This window comes from Glycine soja, chromosome 9, assembly GCF_004193775.1.
Source record: "Glycine soja cultivar W05 chromosome 9, ASM419377v2, whole genome shotgun sequence".
NCBI lineage: Eukaryota > Viridiplantae > Streptophyta > Magnoliopsida > Fabales > Fabaceae > Glycine > Glycine soja.
In genome coordinates this window covers 42,507,925-42,535,691 of record NC_041010.1, presented here as the reverse complement: position 1 = coordinate 42,535,691, position 27,767 = coordinate 42,507,925, and the positions used below count along the sequence as shown (strand labels likewise).

The 27,767-nt window shown below is 33.5% G+C and overlaps 2 protein-coding genes across 2 annotated transcripts; one reads left to right on the top strand and one right to left on the bottom strand.

The window, feature by feature from the left end:
• Nucleotides 1–6,276: 6,276 nt before the first annotated feature.
• LOC114424982 (AP-4 complex subunit epsilon-like) lies at nt 6,277–14,927 on the bottom strand. The gene is made up of 10 exons (XM_028391694.1): nt 13,930–14,927; nt 13,570–13,785; nt 13,361–13,471; nt 12,430–12,627; nt 12,204–12,335; nt 12,048–12,104; nt 11,826–11,942; nt 10,448–10,525; nt 9,207–9,350; nt 6,277–7,839 (listed from the first exon to the last, which is right to left on the bottom strand). The coding sequence occupies exons 1-10, from the start codon at nt 14,863–14,865 to the stop codon at nt 6,739–6,741; spliced, it is 3,090 nt and encodes a 1,029-aa protein (XP_028247495.1). The 5' UTR covers nt 14,866–14,927; the 3' UTR covers nt 6,277–6,738.
• Nucleotides 14,928–20,059: 5,132 nt separating this feature from the next.
• Nucleotides 20,060–26,581, top strand: LOC114367385 (decapping 5-like protein). The gene is made up of 7 exons (XM_028324560.1): nt 20,060–20,398; nt 22,088–22,188; nt 23,198–23,272; nt 23,378–24,280; nt 25,539–25,847; nt 25,978–26,088; nt 26,186–26,581. Exons 1-7 carry the CDS (start codon nt 20,263–20,265, stop codon nt 26,318–26,320), a joined length of 1,770 nt encoding a protein of 589 aa, XP_028180361.1. The 5' UTR covers nt 20,060–20,262; the 3' UTR covers nt 26,321–26,581.
• The last annotated feature ends 1,186 nt before the right edge of the window (nt 26,582–27,767 follow it).

Below are 27,767 nucleotides of genomic sequence, written 5' to 3'. Positions count from 1 at the left end.
CAAGTGTCCAACGTGTGTTTTTTGATTTGTTGTGAATTTAATTGCGAGATGTCGATAGATATGCCCAAGATACACTTCAAATCTATGACAGCTATACAAAATATATGATTCCTTAGTCAGTTTGTTCAGATCTTAGTTCTGCCATATCTGGGATATATATGAATACACTATATATAGCACCATTATTTGGTTCTTTAGACTATAGTTTTTAGATAAATGTTAAACGATGGGCTATGTATCAATAATTTTTTATTTTTTTTTCAAATGTTGTGGATTGAATGAATCCAAGTATCTATCTAACTGTTTGAGACTATAGTCCTTGAACATTAGGTGAGGCCCTGGAGTTTCGGTCAGACGGTGTAGGAAGTCAATTCTAATAAAGTTTCAATTTTGGCGTTAAGTCCATTTTTCAATTAATTGAATGTCAAAGTATTAGACAAGTACAACGAAAAATTCAAGAATGGAGGTTGAAGATTTTTTTTACAATTTTGGCAATTTTATGATCTTGTAGTTTCATTACAAAGATAAGAACATAATAGACATAAACCTTAATAGCAAAATGATATGGTAGTTCAAGCTAGTTGAAACTTGAAACAACAAAACAACATCGGGCTCAAGAAGGAAGGGAAGTGAAGAAAATAAGTTACACAATATATTGACAGAAGAGGCTAGCTCCACAATGTGATGAAGATTTAAATTTTCGTTTTAAAAAATATTTATATTTATTATTTGACCGTTTCTCAAACAAAATTATGATAAAAGAAATATGTATATATATATATATATATATATATATATATATATATATATATATATATATATATATATATATATATATATATATATATATATACACACACACACTAAGTTTGAGCGCAGAACATCGAGTTGGAACACTTTTGACTTCGGAAGTGGCCCTTCTTGGAGGTCCATATCAACCACATGGGGCAAGGCTATTGGGTTAATAAGTCCTTGTTAACAAGTTGTTTGAAATTTCAATTAGTTGAATATGAGTGTAGAAGTTAAGGTTGAAGAGTCTTACTTACATGATTAAGATTCACTATAATAATGTTTCTAAATTAATTATATATATCAAAGAAGTGTCCACTCATGTGACCAGTTCTAGACACGTGCGCTCTGAAATTTCTCTAGCTAACATTTTTCATAAATGAATAGCCAAGAAGTTTACATATGTTCTTTGCTTATAGTGACTGTGCCCTAGTTTGAGGTTGAAGAGACTTGGAGAATGCTAAATAACTAGGAATCAAGATTAAAAAGAGTTTATGGAAAAGTGTTACTAATATAATTTATTCTGAATTTATAATATATATAAATATAATATAACAATAATAACGACAATAATCTCATTTGTTTTCTATATTTTCTTTTTTTTCATTTTAATAATTTAATTACCTTTAATAACTGCATACACATTTGCATAATTAATTAAAAGAAAAATAAAAAATAATCAATATATGAAACTGATTTCCTGCAACACATTTTAAACGACATGGGATATTTTGTTCTGGTACAAAAACGACGTAGGATATGTATCACGGCAATTGGTTGTATTCTCTTATTGTTGCACTGTATTTGAAACTGGATTTTTGTGTTTCAATACAAAAAATTAATACTTATTAATTTTAGAATATTTGTTAGTAGGATTTTTTTCTTGTTTTTTTCTTGTTTTTTTAATAAGAAACCGGTGACGACAAATGATTCAGATTTAAGTCATTTAAAATATTACTTCAGTTTCGTTCCTATAGATAAAAAAAATATTTTTAATATGATTGATTTTTATTTTTATTTTTTGAAATATTGCATAATGAATGAGGACTGAGGAGTATTAGTGTAGGCTTGCGTACTCATTAGTCATGAGACATGACGGCTAGCTAGACTTATGAATTGTGATTGCCTTGTTGCAGTCAAGAAAGTTAATTATTTTCATGCATAATAGATATTAGATAATACCAATAGTAAAACAGAAGATCAAAATTTTAATTTCAACTGGAAAATCTCTGAATGGGATATGTGTTTAGTCTATTTAACTAAAAAAAACATCAGTGTCAAAGAACGTTCATAAGAAGATAAAACCAAAAAAAAAATCAGTACAATCCGCTTCGAGCCAAGAAATATGAGCTCACATGAAGTTGTGTTGAGGTTGTTTAAGGATTAGATGACATAATTTTAAATAGTATTTTTTGGACTTATTTATAAGTATAATTTTTAATTTTTATGAACTTTAATTATAAATATAATTTACTATTAAATTTATCATTAATCAAATTATTACGAGTGATTAAATTATCACGAGTTAAATTTCATACTAGGAATATTTTTTTATTGTTTGACAATATAAAATTTATTTTATATTATTACGGCATGATTATATATATATATATTTATTGTATTCATTCACTGTGAATGTGAGATGGATGAAAGGAAAATAACAATAAAAAGTGATGAAGAAAATTCAGAAATATAATAGATGATGTAATGGAAATTAAAGAAAAAAAATAAAGATTTATTTACTTAATTAGTCTCTATAATAATAAAAATTTCTATTCTAATTTTTATACTTAATTAAAAATATCTCATTTAAATAATTCCTACTCACCATACCCTTTAAAAAATTAGTCTTTCTACATATATCATTTTAATTACTTGTAGTCCTTAAGGCGATGATTAAAAATTGTTATGTTTTTAACTGTAGAAAAAAAAAGTTGCACTATATGGACCAATTAAATAAAAAAATAAAGATAAGAGAAAGGTAAAGGTGACAATATTAAAAGCTTTTAGGCAAAAATAATCATGGTTTTGCTGGACAAGATCAACTAATTGAACCGAGAATCGATATGATGATGGGTGTCCAGACATTCTTAGGCAATAATTTAATCGTTTACATTAACTAATAATTTTTTAATCCTTATTTTATATTATTTTATTACTTAAAATATCATATACTATTAAAAGCATAAAATTAATCGGTTGCCATCACAATTAAACCATTAAATTTTGAATTAGTGTATTCACTTGTTCAATCATAGGTGTAATTTTAAAAACATTGAAATAACATAAAGACTACGTGTCTTCATTGTACTTAAATGACTTATCCAATTCAAAAGACATTTGCTTCAAACCGTTATGTGACAATTAAGTTGAGATAATATTTTATGAAATCTAATTTGTTGAATGTAAACCAATGGCAATTCAATCCATATGGTTGTGAAAGTCATATAATGCTGTGTCTGTGTGTAACTTAGAAGCTTAGTATCTTAATTATCTTGTACAAAACTAGCACATATACAACCGGATGAAAACTGAGATCGAGAAAGAAGATAAGTCTCTTTCCTCGTTTTGTTTTTGTTGTTGTCTCCTTCTTCTTAAAAGCTAGTTCTCTGCTCCTCGTTTTTTTAACGTTGCAAAGATGATGGTCCTAACTCCCAACCTAAGCTATGGTGGTGGACTGTGAAATAATGAGCAGTGGAGCTCGTACTCTGCACTGAAGCTATAATAATGCTAAATATATATGACGTGGTGTAGCCGCAACAGTAGTGATATTTGGAACATATTGCACTCGCATGCACGCACGCACTAGGCGCACGAGAGAAACCAAAAGTGGTGGAAGAAACAAGAGACACGTATATACTATATATATGTAGCTTTCCACGTTGTCTCTTAATTTGTTATTTCACAATGTACTTTTCTCGTGTTAGGTTCCTTTCACCTATGAACTATTTTTCTAGTTACTATTGAAAACTTGGACTAAGAAAAATCATAACCTTAGCTTCCCGTTATGCGCCGTTAAAGTTGAATCCCATATATATGCATGTTACATGATGTTAAGAGCTAGCAGCCTAGCACAATTGCTCAAAAATCTAGCTACCAATGTTGTTCAAGTATTATTAATTGTTGAATGTTAAGTGTTAGAATTTTGGTAACAAGCATCACAACATCTACATCATGCAATCGCCATTTACATTTCCATCAGAATTAATGCTGCCATTTGTGATAAATCCGGATAACATATATATTTCTATGGTGGTTAATATATAAGCAAAAAGGAATGAGGTGCATATTTTTTTTCTTTTTTTTTTTTGTATTTCAAATGTTAGGAATCTATCATATCATACACTGGGACGTTTACAAAAGGCAACCCATTAGTGCCACTTAAGTAAGAGGTTTACAAATGCAATACTCAAGCAATATAATTTGGCATGATAAAAGGTTCTTTGCTTTTGGCTACATTTTAAACCACAGAAAGTGTTGTTGGAGCCATGATCAGAATAGATGGTCCTATTGCCTTGTGAGAGTATTTGAACTTTGTATATAACAAGATGAAAGCATGTAAATCAATGTGCACGAGAGGATGATTAACTTTAATTTGTATCAGCATGCATATGAAAGCGTGCTAGACGGGTTATACATCAAGAACCAAATCACCACTTTTTGCCCTGTGTTCTAAATCCCATTCATGTGATGAAATGCTAAGGTTAAGAGATTTTCACATTACAACATCTTACTCAGCGCACAAGACATGCTTGTATTCCTTGAGGAGTCACAATCCGGTGCGAATCATGTGATTATGCTTTTCCTTAAAGAATGAAGAGAAAAATGTTCGGCCACTTCCCAACCTACATCTGTTGGCTGTGTTATCAAATTTTCATTAAACTGGTTTATAATTTAATTGCCATATACATTCAAGTATTTAAAGAGTTGGGTGAAGATTTGATCTGCTCCCTACCTTATCACTACATAAAAAAATGTCATTTACTAATAGGAAAAGGGTAAAAAAAAGTTTTAGAACTAATTTCATTAATATAATCTTTGTTTAACAAATTAAACTATTAGTACAGATAATATATTAAACTTATTAATACAATGTATTAAATGCAAATAATTTTTTTTCAACCATGTAATCATGAGTTTTTGGCTTTTCAGTGGAACCTCAAGGTATTTTCACAAACATTGACCATTTAGGTTTGTTATGAGACTTATTATCAATTTTCAATAGTATATTAAGGGAGGATTGAACCTAAATCATCTCCAATAAATTATATTATTAATATAATTTAATATTCATATTATTAGTTTAATTTTCACTAAACAAAAACTATATCATCGAGGGTTGATCCAAAACTAAACTATTTTTGTGTTTCCCTACTCAAGTGCTTTTTCACCTCTAACGTAAAGAAGAAAAAGGCTCAATGGTAAAATTCATTTGGATTTCATACTTAAAAAGTTCCAAATGCACTCAAAATGTGGAATTTGCACGTTAATGACATCTACCGTCACGTCGTTTTATATGGTCCCTTATGTTTTGTAGTTCCAGAATGCCTAATATTTTTGGATCATGTACGGATAAAGTTATCAATAAATATTCTAAGAAGAAAAAGTAAAATAAAATAAACTTTTTTTATAAATTAAAATCAAATTATACACTTCAGCTTTCTAGAAGAAAAATTAAATAAAAAAACTTCTATAAAAATTATTAAAATTAAGTAAACTAGTTAATTTTAGTTTATAAAAACAGAGAAAAAAAGAAAACAAGATATATATTAATATCGTAAAATTTATTTATATGTTATTCAATTACAAATCACTATCACTTGTATAACAAATTTGTTAATCTTAATAATAATTATCCTAAAAGTCACACCAAAACTAATATTTAATTGATTAAGAATATAAAATTATTTACAATAATCATGTATATTTATTAAACTCTATTGATTTCCCCTTAATTATCTAAACTAGTCTTAAATACACAACTTTGATTCCGAATCTCAAAGCCAAGCCTACATACGCATACTATTTAATTGGCCTTTCTCTTCCAAGTGCATAAATTACTAATACTACTATTACAAAATTGATAATTCAGTATCTACACGATGCATGCTCATGTTAAATAAAGAGTTTAATTTGATTCACGTAAAACTTATTTTGGGGGGAGATAACTGTATATTATCACTTTTTAAACTCAATTGATAATTCAGTACCTACATAATAATGCACGCTCATGTATATTCATTAAACTCAATTCATGTTACATCATCATTAAATCCTATGTTGTCATACTCATACCATTAAAGACCTTTAGTTATCACCATTAACTTTTAAAGACGTGCAACAATACTCAAGTCAAAACATGACGAGAGAGCGAACGCAACAAAGGAAACACAACTGGGCCAATCATGAGCACTACGGTATTTCCATAAAGGAATAGAATAGATGAAGTGATGAACCTAACCTCGTTATCACTCTAAAATCATCACAAAAACAAATGCCGTTCACATCATCAAACTGATATTATTAACCGCAGTGACGAACTTCTCATTGTTGAAAAAACATCCTATGGACATGGAAAACTGCACATAAATGTTTAAAAAAAAATAAAAAAATACAGCTTTGGTACAACAAAGATGACCAGGGACTTCCTACGTGTAAATAACAATATGACCGAGTGCATGCGAGGAAACTCGTCCATTCTATAGCTACAAAAAGCTATTCTGTAATGAGTTCAAGCTTTAACCTGGTTCGGTTCTGCCATCATTCCTGGACATTGAATCACCCCAATCTAGGAGGCCGCATTTATCCATGCCTGATAATAACTTTATATTATTCAATTTTACGTGTATATCAGACAGTAAACTGTTTCAGGCAAACTCGATAAAGCAGCAAAGTTGCTAGGCAATCTATCTTCAAGCATCATGATCTAGAATTGGCTTAGTAAACAGATTAGCCAAGCAAGTCACTGAACAAGTTAGGATTCTGACTTGAGGGCTTCACACCCATCTGCCTCACTAAAGCATCCTTCTCCAAAGAATCTTTAGCATCTGGACCCTTAATAGATTGTGGCAACGGCTTCACAATTGTTTCTTCACGAGTAGCTTTTGTAGCTGCATTTGACAATTCAGATAAAAGATTTACATCATACCCCCCACTCACGGGTATAGAGTCGCCACCACTGACAGTAGTCTCGGCATAGAGTGACATAATATCAGGGGCATTTGTAGCAGCAGCTACATTATGATTTGTTGCAGAATTAGTGCTTGGGTCAAGAAGTCCTTCCAATTCCTTGAATGGGTCCACAGAAGGAGGAGCCGTAGTGACAGTTGGTTCATCCAAGTCAAGCAAATCAGCAGGAGGTGGTTGATGAATTGCTTTTTCCACAGCTACTTCATTGGGTACAACCGCAGCCTTTGATCCCCGAGATCCGTCTGCAGCACTTGCACTAGATTTTGAAACCTTGTGACTTGTAGATGATCTTTTCTCAGGTTTAGTTGAACCACCAAACAATGAAGCAGCAAGCTTTTGCTTTTCTGGAGTAATCTCAACCTGTGTCTTTCTTGAATCATAAGTATCATGCACTTTTGAATTGACAGTTGTAGCACCATCCACCAGAGTTGCCCCACTCGTTGGTTTTTGGGAAGTAGAATACGAGGCAGAGGCAGATGATGTTGAAGATGAATACGTTGGTTTACCCCACTTCTTCTGAACACCATCAAGCCGTAGCTTAAGCTCTGATGATCCAACCTCAGAAGTTGATCCCACTGACGAGATATGGTGGGTCTCCCTGGAAGACAATACCTCGGGCACTGGAACAATGTCTGCTGAAGATGCAAATGAAACTGGAGTAACTTTCGGTTGCATTGGAGGCTTTGGAACTTCATATGCCTCAAATCTTAGACCATGCTGCAAAGTTTCATGATGATCTTGGCTTCTGAAATTTTTCATATTCCCCATTCCAGCACGCACATCCTCAGGAATATAGGATTCAGCACCTCTTTCTAAAGACTGCTGAACATACCCATTGAGGAAAGAAAGATTCTTATCAACCTGCATAATAGATTCAACATGTCAATACTCTTGCAGCAGAAAAATAATATATAACATGGATTATTCCCAAGCACAACACTTGCTATTGTTTAGTGAAATGAAATTGCTATGCAGTGCATATATATAAAAAAATAGCTGAAAATTTTCGTTTTGGCACAAATTAATTGAGATTAATCAACGATCATAAAGAAACCAGAATAAATATCTGGGAAGAACAAAAGCTCAAATCTCAATTTTTGTTAAAAAGAAATCAAAATTGCATGTGTTTGTAAACAAGACAAATCACACTAACCAAAGGAATGATAAAGCAGCTATGAGAAATTTGCATAACACTATTTCAATCCCAACAATCTCATGTATTCGGTCCCTCAAAAATTATATTTTGGATAGTTAAGTAGCATTTTGATTTCCTATCAGTAATTATGCAAACATAAACCAAATCTAACCAACAATATCATCCTTCCCCATGAAAAAGAAATAAAATGAAATCACATCATATTAGGAAAAAGTATAATGTTATTGCAAAGCTGTTTCCTAAAATTGAAAGCTTGAATTTGACAAAATAAAAATACATTTTCTACAAGTAACAACTGATAAAATCAAAGTCTTGGATTGCAACCATTGAATAACTTAAATTTCAGATCAGGCATTAAAGATGCTATCTATATATGTAAATTAGGATCCGTTCTATAGACATATAATTGAGACAGAAATATATAAGAGCACAGTGAAAATGATCAAGACATTAAGAAAATGAGAGAAATTTCAACACTGTTCTAGAAACTAAGTCTTGAGTTGTAGAAAGTTATACTTTAGCAGATTGATTGATTTTTCTTATGATGTTTGCAGAGGGATGGTATCTAGTTAATGAATTAAGAACAAACTAGGCATTTTTCTAGTCACATAGAGGAAGCCATGACACCTATCAATCATAGAATAGCCATAAATTGTTGGAGTTGTTGCAGTTACTGAAAAACATGACTTGTAGAAAAAAAGCATGAAAATCTTATCAAGAAATGCTACACTAGTGGATGCTGAAATTTGGTTCTTTTAGAAGGCTTTCCTTGACTAGTTTTTGTTTCATGCACTAAACACCAAAGAAAGAGAAATTTCATTCATTTAAAAGGCTTTCCTTGGTTGCTTTTGTTTCATGCATTAAACACCATAAAAGTGTGCAAATAGATGAACACAGATGTAATATCATAATTCTAGATGAACATAGATGTAATATGATAATATCAGATTTGGCACCCAAGTGTAGTTTTCACAGTACAACTTGTACTGATTTATATATAATACAATATTACTTTTGCTGATTAAAAAAAATATCATAATTCTAGGTGAGAAGATTCTATATTAGCAATAACCTCAATGTCTTCACAACTTGCATCTCGTGGCATTATTGTTTCAACAGCTTGTACATCCAAACCTATAAAGGCTTGCAATTCATAAGCACGTTGCTGCAGATCTGAAGAGTGGGATGCCAATAATTCTTCAATCAACGATTGGCACTGCAAGTAGACAAGAAAGAGTTACTCTTCATACCAATAAAGGCATGAACCATATTTAGCATAAACTGGTAAACTATGACAGGAAATTTTATTTTTATTTTAAGAACATCCTACCCATATGCAAAATGGCATTTGAATCTAATCTATCAATTACAATAGTGAAAAATATTAGATTGAAATGGTGATACACAATGCTGACTAAATTATCTTTTTTATATTAATAATTTGGTCAAGTACTAGTGTATCATTACAACTATAAGCCTGAGCACACTAATACAATAAGACTATTAACTCTAATTAAATATGGAAACAACAACAGATGGTCAGAACTTCATCTGAGTTCGAATCCTACTTAGAGGTCTACTAGAGATCAGAAATTGTTGAAGAAAGAACAAAAGAAACATCTTGTTCTTTCCAGGCGATCGGAAAATAAAGAAATAGTGAATTTATTTAAGATAATTATGTACTTACAAAATACCGTCTCAATTCATCCTATTTCATCATATCCGGGATGTGATATGGTTTCAAAGGGAGAACTACACTCAACATATTACAAATAATTCAGAAGACATGCTAAGATATTTTAAATATTTTCAAAATAGTCTGAGATATTCTAATATTTTTAATAGGAGAGTCAACAGTTGAGCCAGAGAATCTCATTGTCACTGGCTACTTTTATCATTGAAAAATGTGCTTGGAATTCATAAAAATATATAATTCAAGAAATAAATGTTTAAAGGGAATTTATAGAAAAAAATAAATTTTTAAGATTTAATGCTCATATTCCTCGTGGTCAACTTTAATATGTTAGATTATCAACCAAAACAATAACAAACCATAGAAAATAAAAATTTATGGGTCAAAATAGATACGTAAATGACAACATCATTCATGCAATTGGAAAATGCCTAAAAGGGACTTCTAGAAGACTATTTTATTGAGGTGGGACTCTTTTGTATGATGAGAAAGATGGGCTAACATAGCAAACATTACAAGGGATAGTCTTTATATAGCCCTCAAAATTCAATCATTCATTACTATCACAGAAAGCCCATGAGGTAGAAAAGGTTTTTGACCTAAATTCTTTCAGCATATACCTCAGATAGGATATCCACTTTCCTCCCGGCTGCTACTTCAAATGCATAAATTTTCATCAATGCTGAAATTGCATAAGCCTTCACAAAAGCAAAAAATTAGTTCCGATTTGAAATAGTGCAAGCAGACAGATTGAAATTAGAGCAAGGCATAGGATGGAATGGATACAATAGAACTAACGATAAAAAAAAGTTGAATGATGTAACAAAGTTCATGCAGAAAACATACCCTCATCAACATATAAACTAATGCTAGAAACATAAAAATAAAACACTTAGCATATATATGTAATTAGAAATACTTCTCACGTAAGTGAGCACACCCAGGGCAAAAATTATTGCATACTCACCTAAATCATTCAGTCAGGAATGTAATGTAATGGAACATAATACCTGTATACCCATGTATTTCTCACGATAAATAATAAAGTCAAACAACACACAACTTATTAACACAAGTCAAATGTAGATTTGGACAGGCAAGCATTTAAATTATCAAAATAAAGTGAAGTACTTGATTATTGACATTGTTATAAATTGCAGGTCGGGGAAACGGCTGAAAGCCAACAATCCACTATATCATATAGCAAAAGTTGCATAGCGATTGAAAGCTTGAAATATATGATATATGTCAATTGTATATGTATAAAAAATTAAGTTGTATGCAAATAAAATAATGCATAAAAATTGGCATAATATTAACTCAAAAGTTCAATTGGCCAAAGACTCATTAGAGATGACAAGAGGATGCAAAGGGTGAATAAACACTGATGGAGGAGTGGAAGAGTCCTTCCCTGATCCATACGTAAAGCCATGAACAGAGGTCTGCGTATGAGAGAAGTTTAACAGGTTTTATGTGAGTGGGGGGAGTGGGGACACTGGAACTGAGCGGGAAAAAAGTCAAATGCAGTCCCACATCCATTTCTCAAAACTGTGACGCGCACAACAAATGTGGCAAACCCTATAGCCATTTTTGTGGAAGGCGCACTGGAATGGAATTGCGATTGCAGATTCGAGGGATTCCACAATGCAATAATGCTATAGCCACTATTTAACAACACTGTTAATGAGACTGAATTAGTTGGAATATAGAGAGAGAGGATATATGGGGTAGAAGAAGTAGAGCAAATCAAAGAGAAAAAGCCTAGCAACCATAACATAACTTGACTAATTTCTTAATAATATGGATGCATTTTCTAAATAGAAAGAAAAGTTACATGAAGCTTCAAACATAAGTAGATTTATTATGCCTAATTTCATATCAATACCACATTACTGTGATACTGATGTCAATATTAAAAGCAATCAAAGTATTCCTAAATTATGCGTTTTAACTTTTCCCCCTTTCCTTATAAGGGAAGTGTTGGCTTCCAATAAATACCTTAACATTTTCATCATTGGAATATGCCTCTGCAATGTCACATAACTTCCCACTGATATAGGAAGCAGAATACTTTCCATCTACTGTTCCATATTCCCCCAGAACCCAACAGATGACCTGCAATCAATACTTAGAGAGTTAAAGTTATTCTACAAACACTTTCAATTTCTTCGGAGTAAAATGAGAAGGGAAAATCCAAAGCATAAGTGGGATAGAAAGTACTTGAAGAAACACTGATGGAAGCTTTGGCTCTCCTATAATGCGCAAATATGACTCAACCTACATGAAACAGCATCCATTCAGTAACATATTTATGCATATATTCAGTTTCATGGTGGACATATCAAACAAATCAGAGCAGTGATCAAAATAACATACAGCAGATGATCTCAACTGACTGTCTGCAGCATCATCATCCTCTCCAAATCCTTCAGCAATCAACCGCATCAAATTATGTGCCACCTTAATATTAACAAGATCTCCAGCATGCTCAAAAACTTTATTCATGGTCTGCATAACCATAACACCAGATATTATTAGTTATCAATGAATGTATGCAAAAAAAATGTAAAATCAATAGTATTGAGGCAAGTAATTCAGTTACCTGTATAAACCAATAATTACTTGGTGCAAATTGCTCAGCAAGTTCCACACATCGAGATGCTATATAAGTTTTATAATGGTCATCACTCATGCTAATCATGTAATCAATCATTCTGTCAACAATCACTTCCACATTGGAGGACTTGGTCATTTTGTATAACAGTTCAAAAGTTTTTCGTTTCAGACTATCATCTGGGTCCTGAATCACATACATCAAATTTTAATCAGAATTCCAAAATTGAGCATGATTAGAAGAAACTATGCACAAAACTTTGTAAACAACAGGGGGCATTGTAATTTTTATTTTATTTTTATCGACAGATGTTAATTGTTAGTTTTTTATTAGCAGGAGGGATTGAACCTGCGACCCTTCCCTCCTTCCCTTCTTTCTTAACCACCCAGCTAACATAATACATCCGGCGCCATTGTGATTTTATGTGATAAACATCATCAGGGTACTTATCCACAATTATATGGACAATATTATGCCCCATTTCTTGCCAAAAAAATATTAAGCATACAAAATTGAATAGCTCGTGAATATAGCCCATTTCAGGGACCAATTATAATAAATATCTGGTTCTCAAAACTCAGTTCTAATTGCTAGTTTAGTAAATTTCAAACATAAATGAACCAAAAAATATAGATGTCCCCCTTAGACAATCATGGATAGTGACAGCTTTGTAAACTCTGGGTGGACCCATTTAACAGATTTGTATGTGATAATTAATATACCATTACCCAAAACCAGCATTGAACTTACAAAATTACCTACAGCATTGATCATCATATGGTTTGAACTTGCAGACTAAAAATGGAAACATGAAGTGAAACAAGCATAGAATGATCTGATCTGATTTACACCAAAGCTAAATGATCTCAACATTATCGAAATTCACAACAGATTGATTTTTATGAGCAACATCCCTCACCTCCAAGCAGTCAATGACGGCAAGTTGGTGCTGTTCTGCAATATGTGGACTTAACTTTATCAACCGACCAAGGGCATCAATGCCCATGTACTTGAGATTATGACTGTCACTCTGCCCACATAACAATTAACAACATACATGTAAACACACAATAACCAAGTCCACTAGCAATGTCACATTGCATGTAAACTCAACACATCTCCCCAAACCTTCAAAAATTTTGCGATTACATCCGCAGCAGCCTCTAATAACTTAGGATTGGGATATATAGAAGCAACACAGCATATGCACTGATAGAGAACAGCATTCCCTATGTTGGTCATCGAATCACTCCTCCTGATTATATCACCAAGCACAGTGTACATGTGTCCACTAGCTTGCTTGTCGCCACTTCCCAGTAACGCAAGTATTTTCAGCAACTTAATCTACAAAAGGAAAGTAGCAAATCTAAGCAAAAGGAACAAGTAACATGCAGAAACAAAACGGTCCTGACGTCCTGTTTGGATAAACTTGTCCATAAGCACTTATATCCAAACAGGAGCATTAATTAATGTTGAATTTAATAGAACCTGAATGAAGGGTGCAGGCATTTGGTGATAATCATAAGTCTTGGGCAACCTATGTTCTGCGACTTGCTTGAGAATATTAACAAAGCTAACGACAAGGTCCTTAAAAGAGTTAACATCATCGGAAACGATATTAGAAAGCGGGCAAAGAGAAGCGCCCATTACACCAGGATCGTTATCGAACAACCGCTTACGGAAATTAGAAAGCAAATGCGAAACGGAGGACGGAGATTTGAGGTAGAAGCGGTGCAGCGCCATAACGGCCTTCTTCCTAACGGCGTCCTTGGAGTGGTGAAGAAGCTCGACGACACGAGGAAGCACGGCGGGGATGGTCTCCTCGTTGATGAGCCTGCAGACGGCGTTAAGAGCGGCGCAAACGACGAGGTAGTTATCGGAGGCGAGGTCTTTCTGGATTGTGTTGACGATGAGGATGATGAGGTCGTGGTCGTCGCTGAGGAAGAGCGTGAGGGCGAGGTAGCCGGTGCGCTTCAGGAGGAGGGAGTCGTGGTGAGTCATCTTGACGGCGTGGATGTATCCGAAGGAGGCGTCGTGGCCGAGCATCTCGACATAGAGGAGGCGGATGATGTACTCCTTGATCTTGCGTTTCGGAGTGTCGGCGTCGTTGATGCGGCGTTTTAGGGTTTCGATCTCGCGGAGGACGATGCAGTCCTCCTCGGCCTTGGATCGGGACTCGCCGATGGACTTTATGAGTTCTAGAAACTCCTTCGAGTTGCCATGATTATTGGACCCCATTGCTCCCTCCCCACCAGCTTCTTCAACTGCTCCACCTTTGAATGTATGAGAAGAAGAAGAAGAAGAAGAGACTGAAAGAATGCTGCAACAGCAACACACGGCGTCGTTTGGAGCTTCCGGGTGTCGGAGAATGAGAGAGTGATCGCTGGCTGGGTCCCCCACTGTAAAAACCACCTTTGGACTCATTTCATTTCATATCGTCATTTTCTATTTTTTTACCGCCAAATTCAATATAGTAGTACGGCAGTGAAATGTAATTAAATATGCTCCGATTCAATAGGAACAAATAGGCTCTATTAACCAGAAAAATGAAAGTTCAGCAAAAAAAAATATATATATATATATATATATATATAATTTACCTAAAAAATTAAGAAAAATTGCACGGGTTTCACGAGGAATAAGAACAATGACCAAACTACCAAACTGACCACTTATATATCTAATATCTTCACCTGCTCCTCCTGTGAATTAAAATGTGATATAGTAATTACAATTGATTGATGTCTCTTGCAATTAAAATGTCATATGATAAATACAATTGTCTGATGTTTCGTGCAGGAGTACTTCAACCAAAAAGGACTAAAAAACTAAACATGAAGATAAAAAAATCAATTAAGTTATGAATATGATATTTCTCACTTTGCTTTTAGTCCCACTTAATTTGTTAAAAAATAAAAATAGTCCAACTTAATATGAATTTTTTTAATTGTGAGGTAAAAGATGTCTGTGAGCGTCCTAAATAAAATACAACATCATACAAGCTTTTATGAAAAAGACATATACACACTTGGGTTAATCTTCATATATCACGGCATTCAACAAATAGACTTTTATAGAATATTGCATTTCATTAATATTAACTCTTAATTGATGACATTTTTCTGATTTTTATTAAGCAGCTATGGTGCAGCCACATCTCTACAAATATGCAAGTTTTTTATTGTGTCTATTGCATTTTTAGTCATGTTTATCTCCTCCTATAGTGTCTTGGAAATTAAAACCATAATATTAGACATGATTGTTTCTTTACTCCATTACATTCATAAAATTGTGTAAATGAACAACAACAATGTGTTTTGCAAACGACAAAGAATAAAATACGTGAATATGATGCGTTTTACGTAGGATATACTAAAAAAGCATACGGTAAAGGTAGAAAATTTAACAAAATCCTTATATCACTAGAGGTTTCACAAATTCAAAGAATGTAGGTCCTAAAGAAGAAGAAAAGGATAAGAGAGTTGTTTTGATAAGCTTCCACGACATGCGAGTTCAAGTGTCTTGGAAATAATGGAATCCATAAATTAGAGAAGTTGCTTCAAAACTTTTTTACTATTTTTTAAATGATTTTTCAAAAGATCCATACAGCAATGATGTTTTATGAGATAGAGGTCCAGGTGTAAAAATTATTAGATTTTTACTTGTTCAGAAATATAAATACTAAATGGTATTTATTTTTAAAAAATTAATATACATTTTTTTATTTATATGCTCAATATTCTCCAAAAGAGTTCCGTCGATGATAGACCAATTTAAATCCTATATATATTTTTATCGATCAAATCCAACTCAAACCCGTGGTGAGTTTGCTTAGCTCATAGATTGTGACTCATATATAACAGCTTTAACTTGAAGCACAAATATAAAAAGTTATACTCGTTACATGGCAAAACTACAAAACAAAAAAAAAAGAAGCTAAAAGAGTATTTTATTAACTCATACGAGTCAGACAATGCATTTATTTAATGTCACCCGACATTCATTTTTAGAAAACAAATAAAAATCCACAATGTATACTTTTGAACTTTGCTATAAAAGCCTAAGGAGTTAACAAGAAATTAAAAGTCGCAAAACTATTAAAGAAGAAAACAACAACATAAACTTTTTTTTAGACAAATTATTTATTTTTAATACATATTTAAAAAGATTTATGAAAAGTTTTTAAGTAACCCATCTCAACCTTCCTTTCTGTGTTTCCCTAATTAAATATGTAAACAACTCCTTTCTTAGTGTATCTTGGTATAACATGAGGTGTAGCACCAGTGTCTATTATCCGCATACTCTTTTTAATACAAGATTAATCGGATCTTAATCACTGAGAATGACAAAAGCATTTCCAATGGAACTAGAAACACCCTAATTAAGTATGTGAACAACTCCTTCTCATTTTGTTTGTCTTTCTTATCCTTTTTTCAAACAAAATATTTATTTTTAATGTGTTCTATTTTGTGACAGTGATGACACTTTATATTCCTAAACTTAGACCTACTTTTGCTTTTCTCTCTACCACATCTACTTCTTTTTTATTTCTTCAACTTTTTTTTTGGTTTTTAGTGACAAAATCTAGACAAACAAAAATTGGCGTTTCCTTTTATCTTTTCATTAAGAGTATCACTTTATGCTAGTTGTAATGAATCAACTCCATGAGGGGCTGAATTTGTATTTGAAACCTGAAATGTCTCTTACTTAGGCATAGTAACTAGCAACCATAGTCTAAAAAACTCATAATCAAACTTGATGCTCACCTCTTACAATTGATCAATCAACCATTGGGATTCATTCAAGTGATCTAAAATGAAAGTCCTTTCCTTATATTTTAATTTTACTAAAGAAATCAATAAATACAAATTATTATTCCTTAACTAATAGGCATATAAGGACTCAAATTAATCTCCACCCATTATGTTTTTGCACATGTGTTGACATGATTATAAACATTGTCTTCTAAGAACTATGAAATAAAACCACACGCTACTACAAAAGCGCGTTTTTACGACGTTTCTAAGACGGTTCTCAAGGATCATCTTAGAATAAGAGGCAGTGGCAATTTTGTAATTCGGAGGAGAAATAATATTTCTATGTCACACATTCTAAGGTGGTTACAAATAACCATCTTAGAATGTAAGCTGGTGGCAATGTTATAATTAGCAGAAATAAGACAACGATGATTATCTCGTAAGCCCATCTTCGTATACACTAGTAATATTGCATCCCTGGCCCTGGCCCATAGCTACGCGAACTACTTTCGAACCAGAATCAAACACTCTAGCTAGCCGCAACACTGTCTTGTGCCTTAGGTTACGCCGTTAAGACTCTAGCTTGCGCCGTGAAGCACTGTAGTTGAAACCCCTCTCTCCTTGAAGCATTGTAGCTGAAACCCCTCAGCTCCAACATAATGTTATTTAATAAATTTCAGTTTGCATTATTATTTATCAACACATCCCTTTATCTCGATAAAAATAATTTTCCATTTCCCATCCTTCATTTGTTTTCCCTCACACTTTTCTTCTTGGAGGGAAAAAATCCAAAAAAAATTCGGATAGGGAAGAGTATATCTTCTTCTTCTTCCACTAGTGAACAAATCTAGGGTTTTAGTCTCTTCCTTCAACTTATTTACTGTGAGTTGATTCATTCTTTTCCTTCATTTTTTTTCTTTGATTTGTTTTTTTCTCGTTAAAGGAAAAAGTCATTGCGAATGCATTGCTTGCCACGAATGCATTGGAATAACCACCTTAGTATCTCAAACATTCTAAGACGGTTATGCAATGACTGTCTTAAAAAGTCAAATATGATTCCTACATTCTAAGACGGTTAGGCCAACAATCGTCTTAGTATTTATAATATTATATGACGGTTGTGCGAATGACCGTCTTAGAAAGTCTAATATGTTTCTTACATTCTAAGACGGTTAAACCAATAACCGTCTTAGTATCTGTAACATTCTAAGACGGTTATCGAAATAACCGTCTTAGAAAATCGAGTTTACTAAGATGGGTTAGGACCTAAAACAGCCTTCGAAGGAAGAAATATTCTAAGACAGTTATTAGTATACATTCCTTTCTAAGACGGGTCCAAAATCGTTTTAGTATAAGGTGAACCATTTTACAACATCCATTTTTAAGACAGGTGAAAACTGTCGTAGAATGTCCTAAAAAATCGACTTAGAAAACTGTTGTTGTAGTAGTGATAGTTTTTTTTTGTGTTTAAGATCCCATTTTTCATCAAGCTTAAAATTTAGCTAATGAGTAACAAACATGAGGATACACATATCTTTTACAAATAGAAACCCTTTAGTTTCACCATTTCCACAAGTAATAATCAATGTGATTCAAATAGACTAATTTGTATTTGCCCTCAACATGCAAGTTAAACAACTCCAAAGTCAAAGAGTTATGATATCATTCTAATGAAAGGAAAACACCAAGGCAATGAGCAATGAAACTCATTCATTTACAAGAAATTGTGAATAACAACATAATATGGAAAAAAATTGAGTAGCACAAATAAGTTAAGATACCTTAAGATCTTAACATGGAATCCCTTTAATGTGATAGGTAAAAATCATGGACACAAATCACACAATCAAGCTCCAATTATAATTATAAAAAAATGTGTACAACAAAGTTCTAAACAACCATACAAGTTGTGCTCAATGACCAATCAAATAACTAATGCAAGAATCTTGCAAATAGAGGATAAAAAAAAGATGAAAGAACTATAAAATGTGTATGCTATGTGAGCTTAATATCTTCCATCACAAACAACAAATTAACAATTCAATTGTTCAATTTAAAGAACAAGATGTCCTATTTTGCTGACAATTGGCCTAATCTATCTATTAACAAGGTAGCAATGCGGTTTTACAATTATTATCTTATGAAATTGTAAAAATGGTGCTCCCTCTTCATCTCTTAAATGTTGTAGTTATTATGTATTTAAATTGGAATCTTTCTCAATACTCTTATTTAACCCCTCTCCACTTAAACAACTGAAATGTAATTTTATTTTGGATTTTTCTCCACATAAAAAGAGCCCACACCCAACAAATGCACCTTGACATATTCAAATAATGAAATAAGATTTATATTCCATATATTATACTATACTTTATTATATTTTATTTCAAAAAAAAATCTATTTGATCTCATCTCTTTGCATCCATCTAAAGTTAAAATATAACCCTGATGAGTTAATTAAACCATTTTATTACACTTAACCACTTATTAACAAAAATCTATATCAAAATCATACACAATTCCTAGTTTTTAGTTTTTTTTTTTATAAAAATTCAATACATGCATAATCATATTGTTTTTTTTCCAACTACTGTAATTAAGACTTATGACTTTTAAGTGGGATTATCTTGGAGTTCCATAAACTTGAATTCTTTTGATTGATTATTTAATTAATTATCAATCAAAGATTTAATTATATTTAAAATTAAAAATTCATGGTGGCTCCCCAAAAATGTATTTTAAGAAATACACGTATTAATTGTATATTTAGTCAACTTTTATTTGAAGGGAAGGAAAGCCCGCTTTTTATCGCCTAGCAAGCAAGGAGTGTCTTCCTGTTTGCGACCCTTAAATACTAATTTTGCTCTGCAAAAGCAACACACGCGCGAAAGACAACCGTTTAGAAGTTTAAGCCACCGATCGATTGAGAGAGCGAGCGAGCGAGGGAGAGATAAACCCTAACGTTAGAAGATTCGTAACACCTCCCAAATTCTCCCTTCATTTTCCCTCCACCTGCTTCCGCTTTGATTTCCGAACCACTGCTTCCACATTGTTGCTACGCCGCATGGCGACTGTATCCTGCGCGAACCTGGAATCCTTCATTGGTTGCTTCATATGCTTGATTTCCAAGTGCGAGATTCGCTACGAGGGCGTTCTCTATTTCTTCAACATTCAAGATTCCATCATCGGCTTGAAGGACGGTACGTTCGCCCGCCGTTTACGTAAATGTGCAACGGAACCACCGTATCTTTCATTTTGCGATTTTCTTTTGATGGTGCCGCGGTGCCTTGTTTGGTTAATTTGGATGATTTAGAGCTTCGTTTTCTGACGCTGGAATTGATACGATGAGAAATGTTTCTTTAACGTCTGTTTCATGATGGAATGTTAGGTTTAGCTTAGAAGTAAGATGGTATTTGAATTGGAAAAAAGGATAAATATATGGTTGGAGCGATCGTGGCTATTCAGTTTGTTTGAAATGAAATGTCTCAGAAGATATCAATGGATAAAGTACTTTTCTTGAGCTGAAAGATTTAGCCAAGAGGAATGCCATTCAGTCATTGAGTATGTTTGGGTTGACAATGGAATTAGAACCCAAGATAATGCACAATCTGCTGCTCCAGACTCCAGAAATGGAGCGTGCTGGTGAATGGTGATGAAAGGTTTTAAATTGCGGCTGGGAGATGCTATGAACAAATGTGGCTGATGCGACTGCAACAACACTCCAAAAACCTTACTGTTGCAGCCAAAACCCTGGTTGCGGACCCTATTTTAAAACCTTGGTGATACTATTTGGAAATACGTATAATAGAATTTGTTTAGGTTATTTGTACTGACTTTATGCCTAAAATGCTGATGATGGATGGAGATTGCAGAATTAATAGGTTGATGATGGCATACTTCTGCTTTCTTTTTTTATATAATTTTGAACCGTGAGCCGCTGTCATTGTCATTGTCCTAGTTCCTATGGCAGAATGTACAACACAATCAAGTAAACTCATATAGTTCTTCCTTTCGACAATTTGGCTTGCCTGAATCCTATTACATTTTAGACTGATGATATCCACAATTTGTTGTCTGCACTCTACACCATCTTTTGTAGGGTACTCATGCTAGCATTTCCACCTCTATTCAATTTGTAAATATTGGAAAGCTGCCAGTCACCCTTAGCCCATCTTAGTTGCAGCCTCTTTGAGGGTTGTCTTAATTGCAGCCTCATGGATGGTGCTTAGTCCCACATCAACTAAAGATATGGCTTAAATAGAGCTTACAAGGCTTGAGCAGTCCTGACCTTATAAGTTGGTTTTGTGAAGTTGAGTCAGGCCTTAAGCCCACAATCTAAGAGTAAACCTGGAAGGACAGGGACCTATGATGATTTCTTTACATTATGGAAAACATGGTTTCTTGTTCTGATAAACTAATACTTAAATGTTACCTCTTCCATTTCACCCATTCCACTGATGATGATTAAATTTTGCCTCAGTCATGAAAAAAAATACTATATTACAAATCTTGCTAAAGGCTTCATGTATCACTGCCTTATGGGCAATTGGGTATTTGTACACCTCAGCAGCATTTTCTTTAAATGAAATAAACAGCCGAGTTATGAGCTATTGATTTTTGATATTATGTATTGATTCAATAGGCATTTATGCAGGTAAGCTATGGTATGAGTATCCTTGTCTGCTTGGAATAATTTGAAATATATATGCTTACGCATTATTTATGCATGGAATTAAAATTGATATTAAATATTCAGCTAATTAGTTTGTAACCCTAAGATGAGTTTATTATGTGGCAATCCTAGCTTAGTCCCATTCTCCTGATAGTAGTAATTGTTTAATGTGAAAGTTTCTTTCTAACATGGAAATCCTTGTGATATGAGATTGCAGTTAGATCCTATGGAACAGAGGGGAGAAGAAAAGATGGTCCACAAGTTCCTCCAAGTTATATGGTTTATGAATACATTCTTTTCCGAGGAAATAATATTAAGGTAATTATAGTTTTGTTATTTAACTGATATATAATATGTGAAATATTGGGTACGTTTCTGATTATTGCTTTGAAGTATCTCACCCCACCTAGTTGAATAAGGCTTGGTTGATGTTGTTGTATAACTGTTATATATCTTGGTTTCAGGGTTCTAAAATATCAATATAATTATGAATGGTCTGTTATTGGGATTTTAAACTTTTAATGTCTTTCCTTATCATTATTCATCAGCAAGTTTCCATTAAACATAATCTTTCTCATAATAGAAGACATTTCTGTTGATGTGCATTGTTTTCAATTGCAATATTGCTCAAACTCATAGGTTTTGGTGTAATTGATAGATTTTGGGTGCTTGTGAATTGTGATCTTTCTTTTATACAAATTTTCCTCTTTAGGTTGATCATGTTTTGGTCAGTGATGACTGATGTGCCATATAATAAAACCCTCACCGACAAGATTGTTTTTTCTTTTCCTCTCATTTGTTCTCATTAAGAGTTCACCTTCCTAATTTCAAACTAATGGCTTATCTGGTATGCTTGTTCTTCATTAGTTGCGAGAGGGGGTGATTGATGACTTTATGGCCATTTAAAAGTTTGTTGGAGAAATTATAAGGAAATTTGATTGATCAAATCTCTCCTTTGAGTTTTGCTAGACAGATAAATTCTACCATAGTGGATGATGATTCAGTTCTGTATGGAGTGGAGTTTCTTTATTTGAAGTTTTGCTTGACATAAACAGATGAAGATTAAGTTCTATATGTAGTGATGTTTTGAGAACTTCAGAATGAACAAATCTAATCTGAAAGTCTAGAACAATTAAGAGTAGACAAATGGAATGCACTCCACAAAATAGTAATCTTAAGCTACTGACTTATTTTGTCTCTACATAATGTAACATGAATCCATATCAGTAGCAACATAACTACCATTTGGTCACAAGAACTTGTCCTTTATGCATGCCAGATATACTTTTCTAAGCTGTGCATGTTTTTATGAATTTCACCATTTCAGAATTTGCAGATCAAGTTCCCCGCCCCATCTTCCAAATTAGAAGAGCAGGTTTTTAGTGATCCAGCTATTATTCAGGTACCTGTGTTTAAGGACAGTACAAAATAAATTGTATTTTGAACTCATCTACTTATCAATGACTATACTATTTCTTTTAAATCATTTATCTCTTTTCCTTCTCAGTCGGAATATTCTGGGTTGCTAAGTTCTCCAGTGGTTGGGTTGCTAAGTTCTCCAGTGGCCTCAGTTGGTGGTAGAAGTTTGACAGAATCAATTCAAAGGCAAGATAGCCCTGCAATATCCAGTAAAGCCTTTCCTGCTGGGTTGCCTTCTCATCAGTCTGTAACTCAGCCGGGACCTTCAAATTCATCTGCTGCTACTCAAGTTGCTAGTCATCCATCTTTTTTTGCAGCAATGGATTGGCAAGGACCCAGTCGGATATCTAGCAGTAGTTCTCATTCTCTGCTACAATCTAGTTCTCGTCAACCCCCATCACTGGCAGCATCCTTAGCTGTGCAGAATCAGATGCAAAATGCAGAAACTCAGGTACCTATAAAAGGGGGATGGACAGCTTTATCAGACTATGGTCTACCTGTATCTTCTGCCATGGCTTCTCTCGTAAATCAGACTCATCCACCTTCTCTTACCTCTTTAAAAAATTCTGATTCTCTTGATATTCCATCCCTTTTGTCTACTAAGCCACCTGTATCATATTCTGCATCCATGACTTTTGATGGATCAAACATGCCTCAGTTTTCTTCAACGCTCCAAGACATAAATTCTATTCAAGCTCAAATATCTGGAAACATTTGTCCTGACCCAAGGTCAATTCATCCTCAACATTCTGTCCATCGTTCAGCTCCTTCATTTGTTGATTCTACTTCAGGTTCCTTGCCAACAGCACCATCTTTGTTAACCCCAGATCAATTTGCTTATCCTAGAGAACAGTTATTGTCTTTAACTCATTTGAATCCTACTCAGAAGGATATGGGTTCTCTGACTCTAACATCCTCTGGTTCCTCTGCATTAATGCCTTCTCCAGCATCTCAGGCACCACTGCTTCCACTACCAACTTCAGTGCAAAAGGTTAGAAATTTTTTATCATATGCTCTTTATGGGGTGGTGCAAATATTTTGTTATGGCTTGTTGGTCTGTTTTTGAAAACACAATTGCATGCACATTGTTGTACATAATGTGTTTCTTAATACCAACTGGAGCATAAAGAATAATTTAAATTTTATCAGGAATGGCTCAACCTTACTTGCTTTTCTGTTCATTTGTAATTGTAATAATAATGTTGTTTGGACTCTGGATTGAATTGAAGATCTTATGGGATGTGGATGGGACTGTAATAGATACGGGAATTCTTACCTCAAACCTACAATTCTGCATTTTTGAGTGATGGGAAATAAAATGGAAATTTGATATAGATTGTTAAAAATTCATGCCTTGCCCATATACCAAATTAACAGACTAACATAGCTTTGCCTATTGGGCTGTGCTTGTAAAATTGTACAAAACTTTATTGTTGTTCACTCACTTCTCTGGTTGTTAGTTAACATGTAAATTGCTTAATATTACGAGTTGCACTTTTCTCAAGTAGTGTTAAATTTTAAGTAGTCTGATTGATTTGTGAAGACTGTTTCCTAGAATATATAGAAGAATATTTCTTGTTTTCAGAGTCGCATCTGGAAGCTGCACTTTTTTCTTTCAAATTAGGCATAAATATAGGTATTTAAGTCAAACTTTTGTGGGTTGCATTTGCATGCATCTTAGTCTGCTGGGGTTTTGCATGTGCCAATAACTCATCAGGACAAAAAATCTGCAAACTTTGATAGAGTATTCACTACTGTTCATTTTACCATTTTTTGACCTACTTTGATATTTTTCATTGTACGATTGGAAAGTTAATGTTATTTTACCAATTTGGATAAATTTGATTACCTAACCTAAAAAGGTGGCTTTATGCATGAGTCTCAAATGTACATAGTCTCTTCACTTGTGAGTTGTGAGTAGAGGGGCAGTTTCCACAACTAGAAGCATGTGACTACCAGATCACATGTTAGAAAACTATGGAAGATGTTTAAATATTAAATAATAATTATTATTACAGGGACAGATATTTAAATTTAATATAATTAATTATATAATGAGGGCAAGACTTGGCACAACCATAAGATTGGTGCCTTCTGAACTGGAGGTCGCAGGGGGTAAAACTGCATATATCTGTCCTCTCCAAACCCCACTAAGTGTCATGCATTGGCTCCCTTTCTTTGTATAGTTATTTATATTTATTTATATACATGTAAATATGATAGTATTGGTGTGTTGTTGATTTTTGCAGCTTCCATGCACAGCTCCACAATACACTGAAGAGTCTGATTTAGAGGCCATCAATGAAAAGTTCAAAAAAAATGTAGTATGGGGTTCTTTTGGAAAGGCAACCACAAAAATTGAGGGAGTGGATAATGCTTCTCTCCCAGCTCTACAATACACTGAAGAGTTTGATATTGAGGCCATCAATGAAAAGTTCAAAAAAAATGTAGTATGGGGTTCTTTTGGAAAGGCAATCACAAAAATAGAGGGAGTGGAGGATAATGCTTCTCTTAGTTTGGGTGACAGAGAATGTCCTGGGGTGATACCGAACCCTAAGGTAGGACTCATAATGTTTCCATTTGATAAGAATTTGCTTTTGTTTTGAAAGTTGTGAAGCATGTGGTTTTTGGCACTATTGAAAATTGTTCGAACTTGAATGGATCTTATATTCTTGCCTTTCCTTGCAGACTGGATACAAGAAAGATGACTTTTTTGATACAATTTCTTGCAACTCTTCGACTGGTGGATCAAGGAGTGGACCAAATCTTTTCTCTGAGAGAATGAAACAGGATACTGAGGTCAGCAAACACATTAAGAACTGAAATTGCAGGGTATGAAATTATCCTTAAACTACAATGTAATATTTGATGTATTGTTTATCTGTTTCCTTTTCAGACATCTGACAGTTTCCAGCAGAGGCCTAATTTTACTTCTGGTGCTGGACGGGGTGCGGATTTCAGGGGCGCAAATAATTGGGGAAGGGGTTATGGCTACAATAGGAGAGGGCGTGGTCCAAACTTTCCTTTTTAGTGGTATCCAGATTTTCTGTTTAACTCCTGTCTTCCAAAGCTCCCGGCCAATTGTACCTATGTTTTTTGGGTGTTATCTTTGGCTTTATGTCAATGATGTTAACATGCTTTTGGAACTTTGATACCTGGATGTTAGAATGTCAAACTTACAAATGACCGGCCTTGTTCTTGTTTTTTTTGGGCTCATGTGCTGGTCTTTGACGTTTCAAGTAATTACTGTCCATAATTCTATAATCAGTGCCAGATGAACTCCTTACTGTTATATTGGATCAATTTTCTCTCCCCCTGTCCCTCAATTAAAGAAAATTACATCTTTTGAGACGTACATAGCCGTTGTCATCAAGTCCTAGTGTATGGATTTATGATAATGATGATAACTTTTAAAATGCTTATAATTATTTCTACAGTTCAATATCCCATGGTGGTGTTGCTTTTGTTGGGAATCAAAATAAGAAGTTTTCTGAACTTTATATATATTCTAGCGTATAGTGGCCGGACCATATTTGTATGTTAGGAATTCTTTTAAATGCCATTGATTTTATCATAGATTATATTTAGGGTAAATGCTATTATTTTCTAGTATTATTATTTCTACATCTCCCAATTACCTGCAATGGTGTTGGATGTTGACGATGAAAAGGGAGGGGACCAATAGAGGTGATTGAGAGAATGTGTATTGATAATGATAATGTTATTTTGTCTAATGTAAGCACCGATCTTTGTTACAATAAGTCAAGCTAGCGTTTGTGACAAGGGCGGCTAGATTTTCTATTAATCTCATCTATTGAAAAAGGGCGACATAGTACGTGTCTCGCTTGATATTCAGTCTTCTTAATAAGGAAAACAGTATGGACATAGTGCTAGGGTAGGGGCATATGATGGATGACCCACAGTTTGTCCTGTCACGTATTTTTCACATTTTATTGCCACGGGTAAACCACCGTTTTCGTGCAAGTATATAGTACTGTCATATTTGTCTTTAAGATTAAAGAAATTCTGAATAAGATTTTGAAAGCATAATCAATCAATCACAATAGTTTGAAATTTGGAAAAAATTGACTCAAGTAATTATATTAATATATGTTTAAAGTAAGAGATTAAGTTAAAAAAAACTTAAATGAAATAAAAATATTAGTAACTTAATTGAGATCTTTTCAATATCAGAGAATAATGTGAAATCGTGTTTTATTTTTAAAGATAAAAATGGTCCCTAATCTGAAAGCCGCATATTATATTGCTATATAATCAGCATTCTCCTCGATAGCATCTCATACTAAGCTAAACTTATCTTTAAAATTGAGGTTATAGTTAATTAGTTATTTTTTAATTCATATACAAAATCCTAATGATGAGAATCAAACAAAAAAATAGACATTGAAACAATACAAGAATTTGGTGAACCAATCACAAGGACACATGTTAACAAATCAAAGGAAATCTTGAACTAA

What these genes read in the sequence shown, in the direction of transcription:
- LOC114424982 (XM_028391694.1), bottom strand. Translation starts at nt 14,865, where the DNA reads ATGAGTCCAAAGGTGGTTTTTACAGTGGGGGACCCAGCCAGCGATCAC. An exon ending in GTAATTATTGGTTTATACAG is followed by an intron (nt 12,336 to 12,429) that starts GTAACTGAATTA and finishes ATGGTTATGCAG; the next exon opens with ACCATGAATAAAGTTTTTGA. An exon ending in AAGTGGATATCCTATCTGAG is followed by an intron (nt 9,351 to 10,447) that starts GTATATGCTGAA and finishes GTCTACTTGCAG; the next exon opens with TGCCAATCGTTGATTGAAGA.
- LOC114367385 (XM_028324560.1), top strand. Translation starts at nt 20,263, where the DNA reads ATGGCGACTGTATCCTGCGCGAACCTGGAATCCTTCATTGGTTGCTTC. An exon ending in CATCATCGGCTTGAAGGACG is followed by an intron (nt 20,399 to 22,087) that starts GTACGTTCGCCC and finishes ATGAGATTGCAG; the next exon opens with TTAGATCCTATGGAACAGAG. An exon ending in TACCAACTTCAGTGCAAAAG is followed by an intron (nt 24,281 to 25,538) that starts GTTAGAAATTTT and finishes TGATTTTTGCAG; the next exon opens with CTTCCATGCACAGCTCCACA.